The 13,698-nt window shown below is 39.8% G+C and overlaps 2 protein-coding genes across 8 annotated transcripts; both read left to right on the top strand.

Annotated features, from left to right (window-relative positions):
- The first annotated feature begins 300 nt into the window (after positions 1 to 300).
- Positions 301 to 8,133, top strand: LOC103720959 (E3 ubiquitin-protein ligase At1g63170-like). 7 transcript variants are annotated; one of them, XM_008810959.4, is made up of 7 exons: positions 301 to 471; positions 1,014 to 1,113; positions 1,885 to 2,685; positions 4,477 to 4,602; positions 4,681 to 4,972; positions 7,554 to 7,814; positions 7,917 to 8,133. In XM_008810959.4, exons 3-6 carry the CDS (start codon positions 2,006 to 2,008, stop codon positions 7,803 to 7,805), a joined length of 1,350 nt encoding a protein of 449 aa, XP_008809181.1. In that variant the 5' UTR covers positions 301 to 471; positions 1,014 to 1,113; positions 1,885 to 2,005; the 3' UTR covers positions 7,806 to 7,814; positions 7,917 to 8,133. The 7 variants fall into 7 exon arrangements, with proteins under 7 accessions (XP_008809181.1, XP_026665966.1, XP_008809175.1 ...); XM_026810165.2 differs by having other exon boundaries at positions 986 to 1,113; positions 1,897 to 2,685; XM_008810953.4 differs by having other exon boundaries at positions 986 to 1,113.
- A 902-nt stretch (positions 8,134 to 9,035) lies between these two features.
- Positions 9,036 to 11,515, top strand: LOC103720949. The gene has a single exon (XM_008810933.4). The coding sequence runs from the start codon at positions 10,442 to 10,444 to the stop codon at positions 11,108 to 11,110; it is 669 nt and encodes a 222-aa protein (XP_008809155.1). The 5' UTR covers positions 9,036 to 10,441; the 3' UTR covers positions 11,111 to 11,515.
- Positions 11,516 to 13,698: the final 2,183 nt, after the last annotated feature.

Below are 13,698 nucleotides of genomic sequence, written 5' to 3'. Positions count from 1 at the left end.
GGTCCTCCGGTCGAGATCGACACCATGACCTTTCCAATTCCTGATTTCTTTGGAATAGGATCGACGATCAGACGGTAGGGATCGAAAGTCCTACCCAGGCATCGTAACGTTGATATTATTTCTCTCTCGTTTGACGGGAAATGTTTGCTGTTGCCTAGCTGATTCACGCCACGAAGAGAGCAGACACTGTGAAATACGAGGGTAAGAATATCAGTTTTTTTCCGTGCCATAGGGGAGGAAATTGAAATTCCTTTAATCGCCTCCTGGCCATTGTAGATGTATTTAATATATATAAGTATTCGAGAACGACTCCGCAAGGCAAGCAGGCATCTGAGATCGAAAGCGGATGCCAGAAATATTCGGAAATCGAACGAAGAAAGCCCGAAGATAAAGAAAAAGGAAAGCTGTGAAGGATATCGATCGGATCCCTCACTTAAATTCGCGTCAATGGCCGACGTTCCTTAGATCACGGTGAGCTCGATCTCGGATTTCTCTTGTTTTTAATTTTTTGTGCTTAGATTCATGAAACCTTCTCTAAATTAGGGGTTTTGTCTCAGATCTGTTCGGCTTAATGCGTATGAATTCTAGTGGAGAATTTGTTTTCTTTTTTGGAGTGTGGTTCTGTTGGGGCATCTATTTTAGATTGACGAGTGATTTTAGGAATTTTCTGGTACTGACTTTACTTGTTTTGATGACTAGGGTTTAATTTTCATGTGTCAAAAGGTCAATTAGACATGGGTTTCCACTAACATGTTATCGCCGTGTGGATTTGATTGCTGGATTTTGGGTTTCGTGGGAGTTTGATGGTCTTTTACTTATTCATGTATTAAAGTTTAGTACTTCTTGTTGAATCTTGTTGGATTTTTAATAGTTTGTGAGCATTCGAACGAATGATTCTACTGTTAGCTCGAGAGAATTTTTGTTGCTTTTGATGTTTAGGTGTGATACTGTTGTGTCTGTTGATTATTTCTTATTTCCTGATTAGGAGTTTGTTTATCTACTGCCTATACTAGTTCCGCAACCAAAACGATTGTTAAACAAGTTGGTGATGAGAAATTAGCAAAGCAGTATGCTTCCCCATTTAAAGGATTGCGCTTAAAGCACGTAAATTGGGTATGTGTTTCAGTGCTCAGTGGTTCTAATTTACATCGTGTTGAGCTGTTAATATTTCAACCTTATAGCAGCATCAGGAAGAAGAATAGTGTAGTTGCGCTACCTGTTGTAAGTTGATAATTTAATGCTCATATTATTCTCCCTAGCATGAGTACAATGCTGTATTTTTTTTTTCTATAATAACAAGAAAGCACCTTAATATATCTCAGGCATCGATCCCTTTCTTTATTTTATGGGCACTTGGATGGATATTTTTTAAATATATATGTTAATAGAAAGATCTAACTACCAGTAAAGTAATACTCGAAGTAAGTGTCTCATGCATTGCATGAAACTCATCATTCTGCTTTTAGCACACTTTTAGGGTTACAAAGCATTCAGGAGGTGGGCCTGCGAAATGGCATTCTCATTGCTGGATATTTTTTGCTTCATCAATGCATTATAATTTACTATCATTGCAGCCCTTTTCTTGTACATTATTTCTTTCATATGTCTGCAATGCAATGGTTGAAACCGTTGGAAGCTTCAATTATTTACACCATTTAATGTGTTTTACTTCTTCATCTGTAAGCAGCATGTTGGGTCTGTGAGTTATTTTGCAGGATGGTTTACTCTTGATATGTTTCTAATTTTAGAAGATAAAGAGAAGGATATATCAATTTTGAATTCATGGTTCACTAGATATGATTTTTTGAGATTTGTTTCCTAATACTGTAAAATTATCTCTATTTTCCTGCGAAATGAAAGTGGCTTTTTGTTCCCTTGTTTAAGAGACGTTACCAGAAAGAAGACCTCGTAGCTGTCACTAAGAAAGATTGGTGAAGTATTGGAAAGTGGGCATCTTGCTAGCTTCCTATGCTACTTCCTATTTCAAATCTGGTAGTGGAGTTTTATGGCTGTTCCCTTTCTGGAACCACAAGGTGAAGTTGATCAAACTGATAGAAATCCTCTGCTGATGGAGCAACCAGTCAGTAGTAGCGGGCACGAACATGTCATTATTATAACAAGAGGCGACGTTGCTTCCACATCAATCTCTCATGATGGTGATCACAATGATTCAGATGAATTGCATTATGAAGATGGACCTTCAACAAGCACACAAGCTCCAACTTCTAGATCATCTTCACCATCACCCACTGCATCCAATTCTAGGAATGTTTCTTCCATCAGGAGAGGTGATAATCATGGTCGCCGACGCAGAAGCCCTTTAAATTCTGGTTTGTGGATTTCAATTGAGCTTATTGTGAATGTGAGCCAAATTATAGCAGCTGTCATTGTTCTTTCCTTGTCAAGACATGAGCATCCGCAAGCTCCATTATTTGCATGGGTCATAGGCTATACTGCAGGATGTATTGCTACTCTACCTCATCTTTATTGGCGCTACATTCATCGCAATGGTCAAGGCTCCGAGCAAGAAACGGAGCATTCGCGTCAGAGTTCGTCCCAAAACAACATACCCGAGTCAACTTCATACACTACCATTTCTTTTAATCAAGCTTTGGAAGGAGAAAACCGCCATAGCGCTGGAGCAGTCTTACGATTTGGACAGAACTTGATAATCTCTAGTCCAAGGTATGGTTCATCTTGCAATTATTATAGCAAACCGATTCTTGGAATCGTTTTCTATATTCTTTTTATCATCACTAATGTACTCCTTATGCTTATAGGGCAATCTTTATGGATTAACTTTGTTTACTATATTTATTCATGTTATAACTTCAGTTGTATGCATGTGATACGAGTACTGCTAAATATAATTTTATTGCTGGATCAAGATATCTGATCTTTTTAAATTCTTGTGGCTATCATGATTTATGCAAAATGTCTTTATGAACAACAAACTGTAGTAATGCAATATTTATAGCAATATTTGGTGTATTATGGAGTTTCGGCACTGTCTGAGTGGTTAAGGCTCTCTGGAGCAGAGGGGTTGGTGCATTTTGCAAGAATGTAGAGAGCATGCAAAGAATTTGATTTTTGCTGAGTACACATTACATTCAATGAGATTTGAGTGGATGCTATCGTAAATGTGTTTTCTCTCTGCTATATATGATGCAAATCCTCAGCATGGTGGGATGCTTTTGCCTGAGGTTTGTGCTTTTCTCTTTCGTTTCATAAGACACTCTTCTCTTAGCTAATATGTACCTCCATTTTCACTTTGTAACAAATGTCTGAGAACAAGAAAGAAGTATATATTACTTAAATAAATATGTTTAACAAGTCTAACATAACCATAGTCATCCAGCCTTTCCCAATTATTTGGGGTTGATCGATTTCATAATTTGAATTTAACCCACCACCTTTCTTATCGAGGCTTGGGACCGGCCATGGCAGTGTTTTTGATGGGATGATACCCATCCAACACAAGCCTAGCACTAAAAGTATATGGAAAAATTCCATATCTTGAACATGGTTTAATTATTTTGTTTTTCTTTCCTTTTCTGTCCAATGCCCCATAGTATAGGCCTTTTTTTGGCTATCGAAGCTTCTTTCCTATTATTGTCGTCTTCTTGTTAGTGTGTTCTAGCTGGATTAAGTTTTATGCATTTTGGATAATTAAGTGTCATACTAGAAAGGCTTTGGTTGGACTTATGTGGATGTTAGCTTTTACTTTTTTTCTAAAGAATTTGGTAACTCCGGAAACTCGCCAATTGACTTGCGCGTGTGCAAGTGCATGAGCTGAAATGCCTGTTTGCCATCCAATTCAATTGTTTTACTTGTTTATCCTGATCTATGCATCATAAAACACATGGTGAACAAAATTCATGTTGTTTACTTCAATACCATGGTTACCACTTACTACATGCCATCTTTTGACGGAAGTTCGCGTAGTTTCCCCCAACTTATGACCACTTTAATAAGTCCCCATTAAATTTATTTTTCATTTTCCTTCTTTTGGTCTTTAAAGAAGTTTGGCGCAAAAAATGATGAATGACCACTGTGAAAATTTGGATCATGTACGATGATTTTTGGCATTAATGTATATGTAAAGAAAACTTACCCCATAAATTTGTGGATGTCCTGCGGTGTTATTAGTATTTACCAAATTAGCATATTACTGTTGATCAGGGAAGGAAAAAAAAAAAGACAAAGGGCTTGCCTGACTGGACAAATGTTCTTTCATGGCTTAGAAATTCAGCGCAGGCCTTGTAATTTTTTTGACATGTTCTATTTTTTTATTTGTAAAAGTATGCGAAGTATGATAGAAAGAAAGAACTTACAATACTCTTCCAATAGAAATTCTTGTGTTGCCTTCTATGCTTTTGACAGCATTGAATCAAATCTGAAGTTACTAGATAAATTTTCGAGCATATTGGAACTTATAAGTAGATATATTGTTTTAAAATATCGCATGCTCAACAGGCTCAGTGCAATGGTTGACCATTACAAGATGGCTTTGGACTGTTTTTTTGCTGTGTGGTTTGTTGTTGGCAACGTCTGGATCTTTGGTGGGCACTCATCTTCATCTGATGCTCCCAACTTGTACAGGTACATGCATAATTGCTTTAGTTCTTTCCACTTCATTGACATCATGGTGCACACTGACTTTCTACTTGCTCACTCCAGGTTATGTATAGCTTTCCTCACATTCAGCTGTATTGGGTATGCAATGCCATTTATCCTGTGTGCCACGATCTGCTGCTGTTTGCCTTGCATAATATCTATTTTGGGCTTCAGAGAGGATTTGGGACAGACAAGAGGAGCTACCTCTGAGGCAATCAATGCCCTGCCAACCTACAAATTTAAGGCAAAGAGAAGCCGAAATAGAGGGAGTGAAATTAATTCAGAGAACCTAGGTGATGGTGGGATCGTGGCAGCTGGCACTGACAAGGAGCGAGTTATTTCTGCTGAAGATGCTGTGAGTTTTTATATTTTATCATCAATTTGTGTTTATTTCAGAATTAATTATAGTTATACACAGAGTTGTTGACCTTCATTGTTTGTATCAGATTGTTAATTTTCCTGAGAAAATGGAAAGCAACTAGCTACACCCACTTACGGAACTGCTTTACCTCTTGAATGTAGGTTTTTGCCATATGAGATAAGGGGAGTATATAGTAGGGACTTCTATGCCACTTCTGTTGTTCTTGTTCCTAAGATGGCTAATGTGGAAGAGGTGGATGATCTTTGCCTAATCAGTCTTGTCAATGACATTAAATGAATCTTGACTTAGTTATGGGCTGATAGCAGTTATCATTTTTTATGGAGCAAGGGGGCCTAATGATGAGACAACAGAATCTTGATTGCACCCTTGCTATTTGAACCTTTGGTGTAAGAGGAAACATAGATATCACTTAATTGTTTTAGAAAAGAAGCTTATGACTTTGTTGAGGGTCCTTTTTTGCTATGGTCTTCATGTCAAGCTGAATGACTCAGAAGTTGGGCAGTCAAATTGGTTTGTGGTTTTTACATGCGTTACATGTGAAGCTCCAGATGATACGATTCAATTTTTAGATGATATGATCTTGGCATCTCCTCTTAAGGCAGTTAGGATGTTATAGAACCCTGCTTTAGTTTGAATAGTATGGCCAAAAGTAAACTTGCATAAGTTGTTGGTGTTTATGCTAATTCGAAAGAGGATGTCTGGTGCTTTCCTGCTTGGGCATGATGTTAGGCACAGAATTTAGGGGAAATTATTTTGGCTGTCTTTGCTTCTCTGGAACTGAGAAGATGAGCACCATCTGATTATTGAGAAGATGTGCTATAGGTTCGCATCTTGTAAGAAGTTTTTTTAATTGGTTGGTTGAAGTTTCTTCTGATAATAGTTACCCTTGTGTTCATCCTTGTTTCCTTCCATGCTCTTCAAGTTTCTAAAACTTGTTCTTACCTGGAGAATTCTTGTTAATTTTTTTAACAAGAATGGTAATGATGTAACATGTTATCTTTTTAGTTAATTTGGAGTAGTTGCTTTCATAATGAGGTGGACTATTTTGGACTAGGAATCAAAATTATCCAGTATGATAATGTTATGAAATGATAATGGATTTGTGGGAGGTGGCTGAACATAACTTTTTTCCTAAGTTTTTCTTTTATAGTTAGCATTAAAAAATATTGGTCTTCAGAGGGAGATTAGGAAGCCAAGAGATGTTAATAATTGTTGTGCAGTGGCTTATGCTTAATTTTGGAAGGAATATCTGACACAGCAATATTTAAGTCATTCTCCCACATGTTATGTTATAAAAAATTGCACATATAAGGTAGCAATGGTTGCTGCTGGTTTTCCAAGTATTATAAGATGGTTTACTGTCTTGGATTTTGTAAAAACTTGTGGAGTTTAAGGATGCAGGAACATATGATTTTCTGCTAGCTTCTTATTTCTTGCAGTGAAGTAAATAGCAGGTGGCATTAAAAGTCCAGCTGAAGCTTAGTTTAGCTGAAGCATTCTTGATTAAGTCATGTCCTATGCGCGTGGTTGACATTGTTTACCAGGGCAACTCCAAGACCACTTAAAAAAGTTCTTTTATGTGCTCAAGCTGAGGATGGAGGTTCCTACAAATGATCACTGATACCTGATTACCAGTTTCACTTGTGGATTCTCCTTTCTTTGCAAAATTGCAAAATGGTACATCATGTGTTTTCTATCATCCCTTCCTCCTCCCACCACCTCCCCCCCCAACAAACAACAGTTTATGTCTCATAGGAAATGTATTTGTTTCCTCCTTTTTTGGATCATCTAGATGGAAAAGAATGCTGGAATATTGGTTATAGATGCATGTTTAGTAGCTATTTTGTATCACAAGATGAAAATTTAACATTTATGTGCCAAATTGGACTGGCATTTTAAGATCCTCTCTCTCGCCCTCTCATTCTCTTATTTATAGTAATGTGACTGGGAGGCAACCACCCAGGTTTCGACCTAGGACCTTTACCTAGTGGAAAGGGATCCCAACCAGCTGATATAAGTCTGGTTGTCAATGAGGTGGTGATGTGTCATGCCGGACATTGCTAGGAAATATGTGAGTTCTGGGGAGATGGATGATTGCCTTTAACATTTGCCGGATTTGTTTGCAATATGGAATATGGATATTTTCCTTATTGCATTTTGGGTTTCTTCTCATCTTTTTAAGTTGATGGAATGGGAACAGAATCGGCCTTCATTCTACCGTCTTCTCATGTTGTTCCCCCCCTTCCTTTCTTAGATGGCTGTGATGTGTTTCCTCTTCATTCCCTCCAGCAGTAACAAAATATTTTCTTGAAAAAAATTTAAGCTTGTCGATCATATTATTAGTTGTAAGGAGTCATATGCCTCACCTTTCTGTCTTTAATATATAGTTCTAGGTGATAATTTAAGGTAAATATAATCAATCAAGATCTAAAAATTATGAGTGTTGGTAGAAGTATCGGTTTCATTTAGGGTATACATCCTTGTTGTATGTTTACTTTTGATTTCTCATAAAGATGTGATGTTGCAAGTTATTATTAAATCATAATTCATTCAGTGCGTGTTGCTGCAGGTTTGCTGTATCTGCCTTGCAAAATATGCAGACAATGATGAGCTCCGTGAGCTTCCTTGCTCCCACTTCTTCCACATGGTGTGTGTGGATAAATGGCTCAAAATCAATGCCCTCTGCCCCCTTTGCAAGTCCGAGGTAGGGGACGCAGCAGGTTCAATCTTCAGCACGCACTTCGGCAGGCGCCACGGCGATGGGAGGTTTGGGAGCAGCGCAGACGCCACGAGATCTGCAATATAGACCAGACTGGTAAATTTTATTGAGAGATCTCCGACTTTTGATTGGTAGATCGGGACTGACTTGCTGGTCTCCTGTTTGTTTATTTATCAATATATATGCATGTATGCACAGGACGTATGGCAGTAGTGGAGCACGGATTCTGATGCCACATTGGTCTTATTGTGTGTTTTGGTTCTTCAATGTACAAATACCAGGTGACATTTTTATGACTCGCCTTTTTCTTTCTTCCGGTGCGTGTGCTGGGGCCTTAGGGGGGAAATATGGATGGTTTATACTTTTAAGATGTTCTTACAATAATATGCTTGAGGGTTCCTGTTCCCGTGTTAGATATGCTGGTGTTTATTTGCAGTAAAGATACTGTTGTGGTACATGCCAGTTGAAGGCTTGACGACAGGGGCTGCTGATAGTATTATGCGGTTATAATAGCAGCGGACTACGGTTAGATGGAAAGGTTATGCGGAAATTCTTGGAAGATCAGCACAACTTTCTCTAGGTCCCTTGCTTCCAAGATGGCAAGATATAGCCAAATGCATTGTCTAGGCGAAGTGTGATTGGAAATTGATGGATCTTGGTGATATATGATCATGCTATTTGGATCGAAGAAGTTGGGTTTTTTCGGAAAAAAAGGGGGATTGGATTTCCATCAGCTCCCGCACAGCGTTGTGGATCGTGGCTCATGTAAATTTTCTCTATGGATGGCTTAATTCGTGGAACAATAGGATGCATGGAATTAGTTTCCAGACTACGCGGACGGAGATGATGCTACTTTAAGAGAATTCCAGAAGCGGCATCTGGCTTTGCTACGACACACAAGGGTACTTGACGTGGTCCGAGGGGTGCATCATGCGCGAATGTTTGTGCATCGCCTGTTGACGGTTTTGTGCGGTTGCTCGCCGCTGAACTTTTCGTTCCTGGATGGAGGAACTCGGATGGCATGTAATCGTTGACCCCGTCAAAAGTTTTCTACAGGCCAGCGAGCGTTTAATTTCGGAGCTAAGGTGCAGTGCTTATTATTCACCTATTGATGAAAAGCGATCAAATTTCTGACTTGGACGTGGAAGCAGAAGCAGCTCAATAGCCAAAGGCGAATTTACTACTACTAATAATAAATATATTTAAAAATTATTTAGAGGTCTTAATGTATTTATAGTTAAGAATTTTTTTAGGGTTTCAATATATTTATAGCCAAGAGTTTTTAGGCTGGGCATTAAGTGTCTCGGTCGCCGCACTGGCATTCTCCATAATCTGCACGAAAAACTTTGCAACAAAATCTAAAATTGGACTGGTACCCTGATGAAGAAAATCACACTAAGAGCAACTGGAGAGTGAAATCAGATGGAAAAGATACGAAGAAGAAACATGTAAAGATCAAATTTTCAGCCAGTAGCAGGTCAAGAAATCTGGATAATGATCTCATGCAGCTCGGGATCGGGATCGAGATCAGGATTATTATCTGAGATAGATGTCGGATAGAGCATGAGAGTGCGAGACGAGAGGGCTCTAGGGTTAGGATCTGGGGTGGAGATTTGGTTTCGCCAAATGTGGAGAGAGCGGGGACAGGATCTCTGGCGGCGGATCGAGAAGATGAAATCACCGCCACCAGCCTCTTAACATTCATTCCAACCCCGTCCGATCTAGGCGAGATCCTCCGTGCGCGAAATGGTGGGGTGGGGCGGGCTACGAGTGGGAAGGAATGAAGGAGAGCCGGGAATGCGGGCGGAAGTATCTAACGCCGCGGTTTAGGGACGGCACAGACGCAGCTCCAGGGTCTGTTGATCGGATGGTTGGTAGATTTCTATTAGACTGATAGCGACATTTAATGCGGGTGCTAGAGAACGTGTTGGGTTCCCTTTGATCCAAACTGCCTGGGTCCTGACTAGGGCTGCAACTTGGGTGGGTGAAGTAGCATCCAGGTCTAACTCGACCCACTTCTGGCCCAGCTTGACCTCCTGACCCATAATGCAGCTGGTTGGTGGTCAGATCAGCTCGTCTCTCTCTTCAGCTTAAGAGTCTTAGACTCATTTTTTGTAAGCTAATTTTTACAGATTTAGTCAGGTCTCATTTTTTGTGACTCACATCTCTGTCCTAGTTTTGATGTCCAAGTCTCCGATGGAACTGAGTTTTGTGTATACGGGTTGAGTCAAAGACGAGCCTTGTACGTATTCAGAAATGTATCTACTCGAGCCATTTGCACCCTGAGGTCTTATTCGAGCCTGGATCGACCAAGATTAAAAATACAACAATAGTAGAACGGGTCCAGGTCCTAATGTAGGGTGGAAGATTCACGCCATTCACAGCATCAAAGCTTAGCCAAAATAAAGTTCCTTCTAGATGAATTAGGCTTAATTGCATCCGGTCCATAGCCCATAAGCTACAAGCATGCGCATCACGCACAAATCCAGACACTTGGGCCCCAACCAAGCCAGCGGCTCACTTCTACTCCTTCACAGAATTGAACCTGGCTTCGAGGACAAACAACGGTCGAATTTTTAAACCCCCCCTCTTCTCCGCCCAATCCAAACCCCCACCATTTCTGCCAACCAAATTTCCTTTTCCATCTTCCCTGTTTCTCTCACTTTCCCAAAACCCCATATCAATTCTTTCTTGGTTCTTTCCTCCATCTTCCCAGTCTTACAATGGCAGAACAAAGAGATAACCATGTCGTCGAAATCCCAGTCGATATCGAGCCCCAGAAGCAAAGCCTCTTTGCTGATGCCGCCCTTGGCGCGATCCAACACCACCCCCTAACCGAAATCTCCAAGAGCCCCGGCCACCTTCTCCTCCTCAAGCTCTGGCAGAGGGAGGAAGACCTCCATGGGCACCGCATTGGAGCAATCGAGGCCCGGCTGGAGACCATCAGGCGCGGGGCCTTCCAGCTCTGCTGCCTCTACTTCGCCTTCCATGGAATCTCTCTCACCCTCCTTTTCACCTCCTCGGTTAACCAGTCGGAGGATCGCAGGGCGTGCAAGAACTGGTGGGTCCCTTCCTGCTTGTCCCTTCTCACCTCGCTTGTTTTGGTTTGTGCGGTGCAGATAAAGATCTGCGGATATTGGAAGGTCTCGAGGCATTTGCAGAGGGAGAGAGCCGACGGGCGGGCCCTCACGAGGTCCATTCAGGAGTTGAGGATGAAAGGCGCCAGCTTTGATCTGTCCAAGGAGCCGCAGACCTCGAAAAGAATGAAGAGCTCAAGCGTAGAGATCAAATGGAGGCCTCTCCGGTGGTGCTCCCAGAATCTTGTGACCATATGTCTTCTCTGCTTCACGGGGATGATCTTTCCAGCTTGCAAGTTCATACCCTGCGGCTAGGATGGTTTCTTGAATCAAAATGAGGATTCTTTTATTTATTTATCTATCTATTCCGGGGTTTTATTTATTTATTTATTTATTTATTATTTCGGGGCAGCACTGAGTGCCCTGATGATCACATACCCTTAGAGTTGATCTTTTTTTCCTGCCTTTGGACAGAATCAAGTCAATATATGTCATTTTTTTTTATTGATACAATAGTTTTGCCTTTGAACTTCACTTAATTCCGTAATTTTTTCTTCTGCCAACAGTTGGGTCTGTATTAGGATTTTCTTTGTCCGAGGATTTATGGCAATTGGAGCCTGATAGGTTCATGATTTTATGTTCACTAAGAAGCTTTGTTATATGCTTCTCAAGCAAGAGGAATTGAGAAAGCTCTTCTGTATAAATATCTGATCTTTTCCATCTCTTTACTAATTTCAAGATTCTTTCTTTTTTGTTTATCGCTGACATCCGGTTGGACAATACGAGTAATCCTTTGTTTGGACTGTACTTGATTTTTCAGACAAAATTCTGCTATCAGCTTCATCTTTAAGTGGCTTACATGTCTAAAAAATTTGAATCCCAGACAGTTCTATTCTTTAATCTTTGAGAAATTGCACTCCAACATTAAAGTAGTAAGGAGGCCATGGGAGAAACTCAATTATGATCTTGAGGACATGATTCAAGGTCCAGCAACTAATCAGGTCGAGGAATAGTGAATTATGGAAAATTATATGCAATATTTGGGCTATTCATTCCCTCATGGAAATTGTCAGGCCCAGCCTCATTGTGAAGCATACATAGCTTGTTTCCTTGTGATGAAGATCCACCTTCGACTAGTGCTTTGCTTTCCATTAATAATATGAGCAACTAGTGGCTTTATGCTGTTATCAATCATTTCCAGCGTTTACTTTTTCAGTTTCAGTAAATGGTTTTTAGTTTTCCAAGATGAATGAGAAAAAATTCTTTTTATGCTTCTGTATATAACACAGCCTTTTGTGTCATGATGCATTTGCATATATTTCTATTTTTAGGGGTAAAGATTTCTTTATGCCATCTAGTGGTTGGTATCATTTAATCTTATTTCATTCTCTACTTATTTCAGCTTTCAGTTGTATTATCTTGTGATTTTAACCTTGTGAGTTGTTTATTGTTTGTTGTCGCTATTAGGACGTAATCCACAAATCTTATCCTATTCATTTGGCATGTCGATTGAATTTTTCTGCACTCATTTCAATCTTGACTCATGTTCGCCTCCCTTGCTTGCTTTCTTAGATCCTTCTCATTATTTCTATTTGGTCTTTTCCATCCAGCCTCCTATGCTTTTAAGACCCTTTAATCAAAATCTGAATCACCTTCCTTATTAGAATCTTCTATGACCTTCATTGACAAATCCATATCAAATATTTTCATAAGTGCGAAATAAGCATGCATGTGTAGGTCGAAAGAAGAAGGTTCCAGCTGTTGCGGATAGTAGTGACAATGTAAGGTTCCTTTTGTTTTATTCTCGTTTAGTTTTATTTTTGGTTGCATCATCTTTGCTGCCTCTTTGAAGTGCTCAGACTATTGAAATATAGTCTTCTGGTCTCGAACCATAGGTTTGTTTGTCTTGGATACTATTTGCTCTTTTGCCGATATCAGGTAAAGTATGTGAACAGCATGAAGCTTCATGACCTCTCCAAGTGGTTCTTTATGGAGAGGTTAAATCCATTCTGCCTGCCATTGTCAATGATATGCCTGCATAACTATTCCTTGCACATGGCAGTCATTTGAAGATTGAATCATTTATAGCGAACTTCCTTGTTGAAAAAAAAAAGAAATTTCATGCACATTATGCAACTAAGGGGTGCGGTCACTTGCCAGATTCATACACACACAGCTGTGTGCTGCTCAACCAAATTTAAAATTAATTTGTAAAGCGTAAATACAAGCAGGAATAGAAATTTATTTGAACAAGAAGTGGCACCATGCCATGCTCATTGAGTGGTTTTGCTTCTTGAGGTTGCATGGTTGAAATTGGAGTCAAACACTAAGATTTCTTAAACATCTTATGGTTTCTTTATCATAAGGTTTTAATACCTTGACATGATGCAAGAGAGGAAACACTTCTGCACTCTCAAATGGATCCTTGCTCAATGTGATCAGATAAAGTTAAAACCAAGCCACTTCTACTCCTTCACAGAATTGAACCTGGCTTCGAGGACAAACAGTCGGGTCCTCTTTGATACCCTTATTCTGCCATTGAACCTTAATGATTCCCAGGCATTTATGCCCTGTATTCAAATTATAAAGATGAAACATTAAGACCGGCAATCCACACCATTGACATCAAGATTCAAAGTGCCCAAAAGAATATCTTAAAATATTCCCCTACGCAGGCATCATATTAGTTGTCCCGAATCCCAATATGTACTTACAAACAGGATAAAATTCCCATACACTGGAAACAAAACAATATTGTCCCCACGGCAAAGGGCTTTCCTTTTCTTACTATAAGACAAATGTTTAAAAAACACGCACTTTGGAAGAGAGTGCAAGCAAAAGTGGCAGGATATCAAAAAAAATTGGCAGGTTACTGACTTTATTGGGTGCATTCGTACTCGTCA

This window comes from Phoenix dactylifera, chromosome 11 (assembly GCF_009389715.1).
Source record: "Phoenix dactylifera cultivar Barhee BC4 chromosome 11, palm_55x_up_171113_PBpolish2nd_filt_p, whole genome shotgun sequence".
NCBI classification, from domain to species: Eukaryota; Viridiplantae; Streptophyta; class Magnoliopsida; order Arecales; family Arecaceae; genus Phoenix; species Phoenix dactylifera.
The sequence above is the reverse complement of the archived record's forward strand: the minus strand, read 5'-3'. Positions and strand labels throughout refer to the sequence as shown.

Coding starts and splice junctions, on each gene's coding strand:
- LOC103720959 (XM_008810969.4), top strand. CDS start 2,006: ATGGCTGTTCCCTTTCTGGAACCACAAGGTGAAGTTGATCAAACTGAT. Junction 4,603..4,680: donor GATGCTCCCAACTTGTACAG/GTACATGCATAA, acceptor TGCTCACTCCAG/GTTATGTATAGCTTTCCTCA. Junction 4,973..7,553: donor TTATTTCTGCTGAAGATGCT/GTGAGTTTTTAT, acceptor TAATTCATTCAG/TGCGTGTTGCTGCAGGTTTG.
- LOC103720949 (XM_008810933.4), top strand. CDS start 10,442: ATGGCAGAACAAAGAGATAACCATGTCGTCGAAATCCCAGTCGATATC.